General features: G+C 41.5%; 1 protein-coding gene across 3 annotated transcripts in view; it reads left to right on the top strand.

Moving 5' to 3' along the window:
* Nucleotides 1-12795, top strand: part of NPTN (neuroplastin) — a 66223-nt gene that overhangs the window by 24866 nt on the left and 28562 nt on the right. For all 3 annotated transcript variants that reach the window (XR_009601345.1, XM_042252141.2, XM_060418551.1), the window contains exon 2: nucleotides 12007-12178. Coding sequence is in view for 2 of the 3 variants with exons in the window: in XM_042252141.2 (XP_042108075.1) it covers nucleotides 12007-12178 (172 nt within the window). In the remaining variant the exon portion in view is untranslated. The remainder of the gene's footprint in view (nucleotides 1-12006; nucleotides 12179-12795) is intronic.

The following is a 12795-nucleotide window of genomic DNA, read 5'->3' as shown; positions in this document are numbered from 1 at the left end:
TTGTTTAGTCGCCAAGTAATGTCTGACTCTTGGCGACCCCATAGACTGTGGCCCTCCAGACTCCTCTGTCCAGGGGATTTCCCAGGCAAGAATACTGGAGTAGGTTGCCATTTCCTTCTCTAGGAGATCTTTCTGACTGAGGGATGGAACCCACGTCTCCTGCATTGCAGACAGATTCTTTACTGCTGAGCCCCCAGGAAAGTCCCTTTTAATCATACTGTGCCTTCTTGTGTGTGTGTGTGTCACTGAGTTTTAGTCCCATGGATCTTGATAGGTCATGCTTGTTTAGCTTATGAAAGGGAATTGACAGCAGGACTGAATGAAAATTTGTGTTGAATGAAGAATCAGTCATATTGAATGCCTATTTCTTGTCTAATCTAAAGTAACTTAACATTTGTAGAACCTACAGATCTCTTCCATATATATCACATGACTTCTACAACTACCTTAAGTGGCATCATTCCCACTTGAAGAAACTGCTCAAAGTTAAGAGAATTTAAGTTGTGGAGGTACTGACTCAAAAGCTGACTCTTATAAAAAAATAACCTGATATGATCAAAGTCCTGTAACTACCATTTTTGTGAATTTACAGTTTGGTCTGCCTGATATCCAGTATCTTCCCATATATCACTGCCAAGCAGCTTAATTTATAATAAAGTAGGCCAATTTACTTTTTGTTTTTTTAAAGGAGAATCTTGTACTGCCTCTTTTTATTCTCATTACTTTAGGGCTTTCCATATTGTTCACATTATCTTAGATTGAATGACTTGTAATCCTGTCATAACATTTGCTGATTCCTTGAGTCCACACTTCTGTTACCACTCCCCTTATTTTTAGTTTGCTCTGAGGATAGGAAGGAATGAAAAATACCCAACTTTTTCATTGCCTTCTGCAATTAATATTTCCATTCTGGTTCTTATTTTTAACCTTAATTTTTAAGGTTAAAATTAATTTTATGCTGTTTATTGATGAAGTTGGATTCTAAGTTGGAGCTCCTTTAAGAGAAAATTTCTGCTTCCCAGACTGTCGTTGGAGCAGTGCTGAAGGCTGCTGCAAATGGCTTGTTCAGCATAATTTCTGTGGAGACATAGAATAATGGCTAACCTTCTTGAGTGCTTACTAGGTGCCAGGTACTTTTTTAAGCTGTATGTCAATTTCAAGTAATCCTCACAATAACTCTTTGAGGTTGCTACTATTATTAGTCCAGCCTACAGATTAGGGAGAAGCTCAGAGGTTAGGTCATTTGCCTAAAGTCATACAATTAATGACAGCACTTCCAAGTAATCCAGATTTAGAGTTTGCTACTTTTATCCACTAAACTACGTAGTCTCCTATTTCTCAAAACAGAAGGCTGACTAAAATATGCCAAAACAGATTGTTTTAGCCATTTGGGTGCTATAATTTCAGAATAAAGGATGGCCCTGGATTAGAAGCTGGTGAATGGAGAAGATCTTAATTTCTAAGCCTTTGTCATGACTCCTGGATAGAGATAGCTGTGAAAGGAATAGGTGTGACTTTGGAAAATGCTTTGTAATTGCTGCTGTCTCTCACCTGCAGATCAGACTGGTCCATGAAATGAGACCCATATACCTCCTTCCTGCTGTGGAGAATGAGGTTACCCCATTTTCACTCTCAGGACCTCAGGCCTGCCTTACACTTGGTTTTAACACACAGAATGAGTGCCTATGGATTTAGGACCTATCTTTGGTGTTGAGGGATAGTGTTAAGGATTAAATTAAGCAGTAAGAATAGGCAGGCTTATTGCAGTTAAGAGTCACTTAGATTTAAAATACCATACCTATAACTGAAGCTAGATACCAGTCTGTCTTGCTCAGAGTCTGTCTTCTTTTTGGGGTGCATGATATGAGTGAATGGGGGAGGGTGAGAGAAGCTCTCTTGTGTCCTTGGCTGTCATTTCCTCTTTATTATGAGGCATGAAGGAAAGAACAGCATGAGCCACCCACAGGGAATTAGCAGTGGAGAGGGGCTTGAAGGGAACAGCTTTTTTTTTTTTTTAAGGTGACAAAAACAGGCTAAATTTAAAGGCCCGGCCTTGGCAGTAGTCAGATGAGAGAGGAATATAAGTGAGTCTTACTGTCTGTTCACTGATAGCCCTGGAGGAAAATGAGAATATTGGCTGTAAAAAAATCACTGATGGTCCCTCGTGTATGGGGCTAGGATGGCATTTTTGCTTCCTTAGGGCATATGTAAAAGCAGTTTTCTTGGGATTAGGCTCAACTTGTTCTTCTGTGTTCCCTTCTTCTTCTCACCCTCGGCTACATATCTACACATTCAGTTTTCCCTGCCAGAGAGCTCCTCCTTTTCTCCGGCTGCTAGCCCCAGCTGTCATCTTCTCGTCCCATCCCCAGTTACACAGTTTTACTTTAGGCTTTTCCTGGTTTTACTGTCTTCATTTTTTAATACTATGCCTGCCACCCTCCTCCACACTCAGCTTCTAGTTCCTCCCTCCCACAAAACTAGTGACCACTCTTTGGCTTCCCTCTTTATCATTGTTGAACTGAAGGAACTGATATTAGTACTTTGTCAAACCTGTTTGAGTTCTGAGCCCAGTTACCTATTTCAGTGGATGGAGATGCTGGTAGAGAGGGGGCCAGAGGTTGTTTTTCTAAAATTAGGCTTTCCCCAAAATATTGGATGAGCTTTGACCTGGAAATCAAACAGATGCTTTTCCTGGTCTCCTGACTTTCAGCAGTATGTACTCTCATGTTGAGGGCATGTATTTGTTTGAAAGCCGTTGGTAATGAAAGGCAGGGCAGTGAGTCAGGCTGTGAGCTGCCTTGCCTCCTGCTGCTGCTGAGAGCTGGTTCTTCTCTTCTCCTGAATTGGAGCTAATTTTGGATGGATAATGAGGTAGATGGTTGCTAATAACTTTGCCTTGCTGTGATTCCACAGTACTGTATAGAGAGAGCATTGTGTGCTGTGTTTTTTTTTTTTTTCCTTTTCCCTACTGCTAGGAGGAGAAATAGATCTGTTTTTATGATTTTTGATGAGTGTTCAGCTATCAAGGAATTCCCTACTTGTTTTATTTAGAGGCAGTGTGTTTTTTTTTTTGGAAAGAATGGTACACTAAAAGCTGAAGATCTCTGTTTTGATCCCCACTCCACTCAGGATTAGCTACCTAAGTGATCTTGATCAAATCATGAACCTATCTCTGCACTTGACCTATGAACCTTGTGAATTTATGGGAACAAAATGAGATGTGATACGTGTAAAAGCACTTTGTAAACTGTTCCATAAATATTTCAGGTGCTGCCGTTTAGTAATTTGGCCACTAACTACAACACTAGAGAAATGCCTTTAATGTCTTTTAATCTCCTTCCTATGAAGCTAGGCTTCTTAAGAGCAGAGTGGTAGAATCATCAGAACTGTGGGGGAAGTCTTGCTTCTGAACCATCTTTTGTTTTCTCACTCTTTTCTACCCTTTCCCACCGTCCCCCCGCCCCCCACTCACTCACATTCACATAATTGCTTTAGGATTTCTTTGATCCTTGTGCTATTCTGTCTCTATTCTTTAGTAATTATAATTTTAAGGAGTTAGTCATCATAGTGTGCTGCACGTTCCAGTGGAGGAGTCTTGACTTTTCATAGGCAGAATTAATCAATTATATTTAAGTGGTGACCAAAATGTCTATAACTTTTCTGGCTTAGGGAGACACATTGACTGCAGTTGTGGTGTTAAGAGACCGAGCTTTGGCTTTGGACACACCTGAATTCCAGTCTAGACTCTTCACTATTAGCTTGTAACTGTGGGGAAAGTACTTAACTTTTTTGGACCTTGGTTTACACATCTTTTAAGGGGATTATAATTGCATCTGTGCTATGTTGTGAAGATTAAATGAGATAATATAAAAGTTCTTAGCACATTGTCTAACACATAACACATACTTAGAAAATGTTATCTATTGATATACATGTCTAATAATAATAAAAAATAATAATAGCCCTCAAAGAGAGCACAGATAGATGTCTGTTGTCATTGTTTTAAGAGATTTTTACTTTTGTTTTTAGATAAGTTTGCTTAAATATATATCATTGTTGTTTTTGTTTAGCTGAATCTCTTGCAACCTAATGTACTGTATAGCCCTTCAGTCTCCTGTGTCCATGAGATTTCCCAGTACTGGAGTGGGTGGCCACTCACTTCTCCAGGGGATCTTTCTGACCCAGGGATCGAACCCGTGTCTCCTGCATTGCAGGCAGATTCTCTGTCGCTGAGCCACAAGAGAAGCCCTAAATATATATAATATAATTTACTAGTCGATAATCAAGGAACATTATCGACTTGGTCCCCTTCCCTGTGTACGAGTAGAAAACTACTAAATCAGATCAGCACTACCTTAGAAGTAAGTCTTGTCCAGAAGTTGCAGTGTTGGTTTGAGTGACTTTCTTCGTTCTGGGCAGTGGAGAATTGTGTTCAGACTGTTTCTCCACTGTCTTTGAATTGTGGTGTCTTGGGATTTATCATTATTTTGAAATTGGATGGGTTCTTTGTGGTTCTGGACATACTTGCAGGTATTCCTTCTACTTAGCATGGTCAGTAAATTGAATAGGCTTAGATCTGAGCTTGTTTTGAAGCGCAATTCAGAAGAAGGGAGAAAAAAGACTGGAGAAATCCACTAACAACATATTTCTAGAGCATAATTAGGCACATTATCCCATCATTCAAGGGGACACAAACTCCCCCAGTTCACAGAGAATGTGAGAATAAGAGCATTTGTGAATTCCACTTAATGATCAAGAGTATGATTAAAGGAGAATAATACTTTTTTCTCCTTTCTAGGGATTTACTGATAAACAGTTTTCTCTAGTGATTGAGCCAGTAGTAAAATGAATGAAAAGATAGTGTGAAAGCTAAAACATAGCTCCTTGGTTACCCTTTTATCTGGAAGTGAGCTCAGCTTTGCGTGCAGTGGCTTGATGTCTTCTTTCAGGAATTCTGAAACTTCCCCTGCACCTGAGAATGATATATTTTTGGCTTTTTGGGGCCTCTCATTAGTAGTTCCTTTCAGGGAACTGATATCCGGTCTCAAAAGGTAGTTTAGGCATGTCATTTTGAAGGCAGAACAGTTAATCTGAGGCTGTTAATGACTGCTTTCCTATCCTTCCCAGATTCTGAATTTTTTATCAGTTGAAAGACTGGTATGAATTTGGCATTCTTGACCCCTACTTGAGTAAGTGTAGTATTTCCCATAGGGTTCTGAGGTCCATGGTGTAGAGTTTATCTCCAAAGGCAAATATGCTGAGGATATAAACAGAAAAATTTCCACTTAGCAACCTCCATTTTCAGCAATCCCATTATATCCTTGGCTTTTGGTCTGTAGGGAAACTGTTCCATTTAATTCATACTTATCCTCTGCAATGTTCTTAACCTGATGTTGGTAGATACTGTCCTTACTCTGCTCATTGCAGAGGATCTGGCTTGGGCCCAAAAGAAATTGCCCGGCGACTCAGAGTACCCTCTTTTAGCTTCTTGCCTGTACTTCAGATACTGAATTATTAGTACCTTTTAGCCTGAATTGGTAGAAATGCTGAATGGACCCTTGGTGGAGTAAATGGGTGAGAGAGAGTATGCTTGCACTGTGATATGGACTCCATTCCAAGTTCTTCCAATAAGTCTGAATTTTTTTTTTTGCTCTCTCTTTGCCATTGCCACCTTATCTTATGCAAGTGTAACCTCAAACAAATTATAGGCAAGTGGAGGTAGACATCAACCTTAAGTTCCTGGGCAATTCTTGGCAATGTTGGTGAGGCCTAGCCTTTACCATAGAGTTTAGTTTAATACATCATTGTACAGTTTTCATTCTTTTTGAGCTGGCCTCTAGGAACCAGGCAACTAAACAAAGTGAAGAGAGCCTGTCAGATGCCATGGATTTTTTTGTTTGTTGTTCTGGTTCGGTTTTTGTTTTTGTGTCATGGTTATTTTTTAAGACTGACTTTTCAGGAGATTTTTCTGGTTTATAAATTTATGGGATTGTGGAGGGAATAGTCCCTCCAGATGCTGGCAATAAGTTGAGTTACTGTTGGTTCTACTCCTAAGCTAACCCCGATAGTAATTCTCACTCTGAAATACAGACTGTCTTGCTCTCCTGTACCAGAGAGTTTGCTTTCAGATAGAGGCTGCTTCACAAACAACGGGGTTATTTGTTTGCCATGGGCCCACGGAAGAAGAGGATGCGGGAAAGTCTAACCTGAATTCAGGATAGGATCCTGCATGAGTGAGAAATTTGCTAGCCTTTCAGGTGAGATTTGGACTCTGACTCCCAAAAGAAGGTGTCAGTAGGTCATTAACGCTTCTTGTTGTGACCCATAAAAGACATTGCATTTCTAACCAAGTGTTCACCCATCCAAAAGAGAGATCCTGACTTGGCATGTAAACCTATTGCCACTTCCGGTTATCTTTCATCACTTGCCTGAGTTTGAAAAGGTAATGGTTTGTGTTCTATGGAAAGAGACTTCCCTGAGACCTGAGGCTTTCTCATTCCTACCGGCTGGGCCCATTGCTAAAATGCTTTCCAGTGGGCTTGCTTCTGCCTGGCCAGCACCTGGGCTGCCCCAGCTTGTAATTAGCCTGCCTTTGCTTCATAAGCTTCCCAGGGTGGTTCTTCTTCTAAAAGCTTGTATGAAATGCTATTTACTGTCTCTTTATAGTTTAAAAATGAATCCTTTTTGTTCTTTGCAACTCATTTGCTTTTTTTCTTTTCTTTTCTTTAAATTACTATTAACACCTGTTGATTCTTCTTTTTTTCTGATTGGCCTGTCACTGCATTCCTGCTCCCCCTCCCTCTAGCTGGGTTTGTCAAGTCGCCCATGTCAGAAACTAAGCTCACTGGGGACGCCTTTGAGCTGTACTGTGACGTGGTCGGGAGCCCCACGCCAGAGATCCAGTGGTGGTACGCAGAAGTCAACCGGGCAGAGTCTTTCAGACAGCTGTGGGACGGTGCTCGGAAGCGCCGTGTCACCGTAAACACCGCCTACGGGTCAAACGGCGTGAGTGTGCTGAGAATTACCCGGCTCACCTTGGAGGACTCTGGGACTTACGAGTGCAGGGCCAGCAACGACCCCAAGAGGAATGACTTGAGGCAAAACCCTTCCATAACATGGATTCGAGCCCAGGCTACCATAAGCGTCCTTCAGAGTGAGTCCAGCACCCTACGGTAGCAGTACTGTAGTCACTAGAGGTGGCCCGCGACCCTTCCCTCTGCTTCCTTTCCCTCTTCCCCAGTATGATCACTCTCCCCATCCCTTGTCTTCGTTTTTTCAAACCCACGACCCTTCTGGTTGTAGTGTATGAAGATATCTGTGGCAACTTTTTTTTTTGTATCTTTGCTGTCCTCTTGACCTCGCTTACCCCCCAACCCTTCTCTGTGTCTCTCTCCTCAGGAACAAAGAACTTGGGGAATCTGTGATTGTCCAAAATCATCTGCATTGGGAAGAGGTGGGGGGAGAACTGGGGAGGCTAACAACAAAAACTCTCGAAACTCGCGAAACCAGGCAGTCGCACCAGGGTAGCGTTGGATTGCTTCTTTCCCTCCCCTTGAATTTTGCAGTAGGGTTCCTGCTATCCTTTTGCTGATTTATTATCTGGTGCCTTTCTATTTTTATTTCTCTCCCCAATCTAACTATTTTTTATTTCTCTGTGCATCTGTTTGAAGCTCTCTGAGTAGCTGCCTTCACCTCTATGGTTTTAAGTTTGTGTCTGCCCAGCCTCTTCCCTCACTGTGACTTGGTGTCATCCTGTCTATGATGGGAATGTTGCCATGGGTGTGGTGTGGTGATGTGTTTTGGTTGTTGGGTGGCATGTAAGCTTGGATATTTCCATAGTTCTAGCTCTTTTTCTTTTCTAAAACAGTGGCATGTGCTTCTCTGATAACAGCCCTCCACTGCAGCAGTATATTTCTCATGGTCCTGCCCATCTAGTCTCCTATTCTCTAAAGAGCAGCAGCCTTAGATTTTCTCCATATGTCTTGCTGTTAGGAACTAGGTGACACTAAGCTGCACGGTATTTTTCTTTTAAATCTCGTCATACTGTTTCAAAGTCAGAGTTGGATCTGTCGACAGTTTGATGACTGACTATTGGCACAGTAGTCAGTGCCACACTATCATCCCAGAGGCTGGCAACCCCAGAAGTAGTTTGGAAGCCATTCATACTGGCCTTTTCTTGTGTCTTGAAAAAAGAAAAAGAGGAAACTAAATTCTAACCCTGTTCCTCTGATTGGTAAGAGTGAGGGGAGCGGTTGACTCAGAACCCTTCTTTTCATCCTGTAGTAGCAGGTACAAGTGAGAAACCAGACACAGGAGCTGGCCATCTCTTTCTGAATAGTGTTTACTGCTTGTGTGGTAGGAAGGAGAGGGAGGGAGAAGCTACCACAGAGCCAGTGCTTCTGACCAGGAAGGCTTTTAGCCCACATCTGTCCTGCCTGTAATCGAGGAAGCGTTCTCCATTTAATGGAAAGATCCTCTGGGTTTTTCACCTTCTTTTCAGGGACTCAGAGCCCCTAGAGCCAATTCTGGTTTAAAGAACTGACTGACTTAGAGAGATTAAATAAAAACAGTAAAATACATTTGTGAGGATGTTGGTAATAACACAGGAAGCCATTTGAAATGGGCCTTGAATCTCCTTCTGTGGAAAAGAGCAAGTCAGCTGTCTGTTCTTTATGGCAACTCAGGAGATGCCTATGAAGAGGACTTCGAGGAGAGGTAGAAGAGGCTGCTGCAGTTGGCACTGTTGAATCAGAGAACCTGCTTCTGGAAAGGGAAAAAGAAAACTTTGTCTATGTGAAAATGGGGGACATTAACCCAGTGATTTTTCTTTTATTTAATAATTTTTTTTCCCCTTGCACGCCTCCTTCTCCTGCCCCCATGCTCCTTTCCTTGTAAAAGCAGAGTTACCCAGATGGCCACAAAGGTCTGCAGAAGTTTGTAGGCATGGACTGGGCTGGGCATTTGGTACTTGTACTTGTAGGAGCCTGACTCAAGTGGACTCATAGTTAAAAGGTCATGCCTTGGGGCTGAAAGAAGATGAGTCTTTGGGGTACCTGCCTCTCATTCTCGAGAGTATATAGCCGTCTCCCAGTTTACTTAGAAATAAGTTTCCTAACTTAAGGGTGTCTGCATGTGATTGAACCAAACCCTGGCTAGTTTAGATTCTCCCCAGACTTCCCTATAAATCAGTTAATCCTAGTTAACTGATTCAGAGAGCTAATCGTCTTCATTTTGTAAACACCCTGAATTCCACTCTAATTGGACTGTTTTATGATTCAGCATCCTCAATGACATTTGTCTCCAAGGGGAAGTTGAAATTTTCTAAGGATGACCTCTTGGCAGTAGAAGTGTGCCCAGTTTGCAGGTTCTCTCTCTGTCCATAGTATGTTCTACATATGAATGATGACTAGCGTAAGGGTCTCTGAACCAGTGCTTCTAAATAGGAATAAGTGGCAGGTAAGAATTTTGAGCTTCTCCTGAATGTTCATCTCTCTTGTACTGTCATGAGTAATGCTCGACCACCAGTGTTTGATCGGAAATAAAAGCCCCACCTTCATCCTGGTGCAGAATGCAGTTGTGGCACTGTGACCAAAGACCTTGGTCTAGTACCTGTTTCCATACACAGCAATTATAGGAGGGAGGTTATGCCACCCCACAACCCTCCTATGGCGCAGAATCATATTTAAACCTGTTAAAATTATCGACTTGCTCCCTGCTGCCTCTCTCCTGGATCTTTAACACCTAAGGGAAAATGTGCTTTCCTTTGCCTTCTGAGAATTCTTGGCAGGAAGTTCACCAGGTTGCTTTCATCAGCTTCTTAATCTCCCTGAGCTGCAGTGGTCATTTGCATCACCACAGGTAAGAGTAGCATTTACTTTGGCCTCCTTATAATTTAAACATCTTGAAGCTCTGGGCCTCAAAGTTTACCCTTTCTCAGTGCAGTCTGAGAGGAAGAACCAGAAGACAAGTCCCAAATGGGACAGAAAATAAAATTGGATAATAAAAATTCAGTAAAAAACTAAAAGTGTGTTTGGGTTTTAATGTTGCCTTTATATTTTTTAATTTCTGTGGAGTACTGGTTCTCTTTATCTCTTTTGTTTTTGCTTGGTTTTGATTTTCCTGGAATTGTGATGCTTTCTGCTGATGGTGTATGTGCGCCTTCCATTGCAGGGTTTGCAGCTGTTCTGCTCGACTTAAGGCCCAGGGATTTGGCTTCTGTCCAGTGTGTTTTGGAAACCATGGGACACCACTGCGCTAATGTGTTTACATGCATCTGCTTCTGTCTTAGTGGCTGCTATGCCTCCATTATCTGTACATAGAGACCCTGTTTGGTGTTACCGATAAGGACCAGTGCTGATTGGAAGATAACCACTATCCTTTTGCTAAAGTTGGAAAATAATGAGAACCAATTTACTTGAGCAAACTTGAGGATTTGCTTTATTTATCACAAGTTTCTTTGACAATATGAGCTCTACAGTCAGAAATGTTACATTGATTAGGAGGTGCTTGGGCATTACACTTTTCAAGTGTCCCATGACTTCTCCATCCTCTCCCCCTTCCTGCACAATGAACAAAGCTTGGTTCAAGTGAAGAGAGAGAGAGAGAGTTTTGTCTTCAAGAATTATAGAGTCAGCACTATACGTGTATAAAATGGTGTCAGGGAGCTGCTAGAGAGTTGTAGACTGGAAGTAGCCAGGTGCAGGAAAATGAAAAGTTAGTCAAGGATTTCTAGGAAATAATTGGGAAAAAAGTTAAAGAGCAAATAGCTCTGATTGTGGATTGGGAAAGATTTTAACTTTACTTGAGAATGATTGACCTAAAGTAGAAAAAGAACTAACCATGGGAAATGATTAAAAATAATAACAAGAAAAGACGACAGACTTCTTGACTTTAATATAGTGATGGAATTCAAAGTGCTGTAAAGATGAACCTTTCAGGAATGGTATTGATACAGTGTGCCTTAAAATATTTCTGCTCAATGTATTATAACATTTGATACAGGTTATTTTTGTAGATACTAAATGAGTGATTCCAGGTTATGTAAGCCCAGGTAGAACCTGAAGATGAAATATAACTTTCTCTAGGGTGGAGTTATGGGGGTACTTTTGGCTTGGAGGGGGAGGGATAAAGAATTTGGTCAGATGTGTTTTCTAGGCCCAGCTTTGTCATTAATAATAATTGTGGCCTTGCACAAGTCATTTTTACCTTTTTAGCGCTTTAAGACTGGGATTCATTGAACCCTAAGAGCCTTTCAGCTCTAAAATTCTAGGAGCCCATAATACCAGCATATACTACATTCTAGTTATGATTATCTTAGAATGAAAAATATTTTAAAGTGAAATTCAGAAAATATTTTGTCTTTGGAGTAAAATATGGGCTGGAGAGAAGAACTGACGGTTCCTTAGGAATTTTCTCTCGGCAAAATTTGGAAAATGCAATAGACTTTCAGCAGGAAATTTGCCTTTAAGACCTATATTGTCTTTTTCTGCATAATTAATGGCCATGGCTGGTTTGCCATAGATTTATCAGATTTAAATGTGGGAAAGCCATACATGTATTACCTAATTGTAACTATTACTGTTTCAAGGCCTAGTGACTCCGTAGGAAGTTTATTAGTTATCTAAATGATACTGCCTTTGTCTTCAGAATTGCAAGGTGGAGCCTGATTTTTTAATTGAAGCCGAATTGGTTGGTGGTTCTTATCTCAAAAAATGATGGTATTCAAACGCGTAAGTGAATTGTTGCCAGTACAAGCATCCATAATACTCCCATTCTTTTCACGTCTAGGCCAGCTGGTCTTCAGGCTGTTGTCTGCGCTAGTGATCATTTGCTTATAATCATTGTTTTTCCTTTATTGACTTCCTCCAAAGTGGTAAAGTGAAATTCCTCATGTGGTCCTGTCTGCCCTCCCTCTTCTAGTCTCCCCAACCTACCCCATCCTACTCTCAGGCCAGGGCTACGGAGAATGGAACTATGGCTCCCTATCATTGTGCACTCTTATTACAGAACCAAGGATTGTCACCAGTGAAGAAGTCATTATTCGAGAAAGCCCTGCGCCCTCTGTTACCCTGCAGTGTAACCTCACCTCCAACTCTCACACCCTTACATACAGCTACTGGACAAAGAATGGGGTAGAACTGACTGCCACTCGTAAGAATGCCAGCAACATGGAATACAGGTGAGAGGGGCTAGCATCTCCTGGGAAGATGAGAGGGTACATAGTTGAATTTACTTCACATTCGTAACCTGTAATTAAGCTATGTGGGAGAGCTATGATATATATGGTCCTCCTCTAGAGCGTCTAATCCAGAGTATATCTGGGGTGAGGCTAGAATTTCCATGGATTTCCAAGTAATTTTTAATGAGCAACCAGGTTTGAGAGCCATAAAAGATCTCTTCCTTATGATAACAGCAACTGAGGGCATCAGGAGTGATTTGCTTGGGGTAGTAATGCTAGTCAATAAAAAAGCCACAATTAGAATGCAGGTCTCTTGACTTAATCCAGTGGTTTGAAGAATCAGACTGAAATCTGATCTAGGATTCTTAGAGCAAGATTACCATAAGTATTCGTCCCACTGAGTAGATTTCCTAGTGAGTTAGCTTTTAGGAGTGTTTATTATGACCGTAACCTCATCAGGCCCGGTGGATATAGGGCTCATTAGTGATCTGGAAAAGGATGGTACCCTGTAATTGCCCTTTGGTGAAAGGGGGATATTTGCTGGCTGAAGTTATCCAGCACCCAACGATTTGGTACATTTTGAAATATCTAGAACACATGGCACCTCACCTTTCAGG

Source organism: Ovis aries, chromosome 7 (genome assembly GCF_016772045.2).
Source record: "Ovis aries strain OAR_USU_Benz2616 breed Rambouillet chromosome 7, ARS-UI_Ramb_v3.0, whole genome shotgun sequence".
Classification (NCBI taxonomy): Eukaryota; Metazoa; Chordata; class Mammalia; order Artiodactyla; family Bovidae; genus Ovis; species Ovis aries.
Note: the sequence above shows the minus strand (reverse complement) of the source record. Positions and strands in the feature narration are given on the sequence as shown.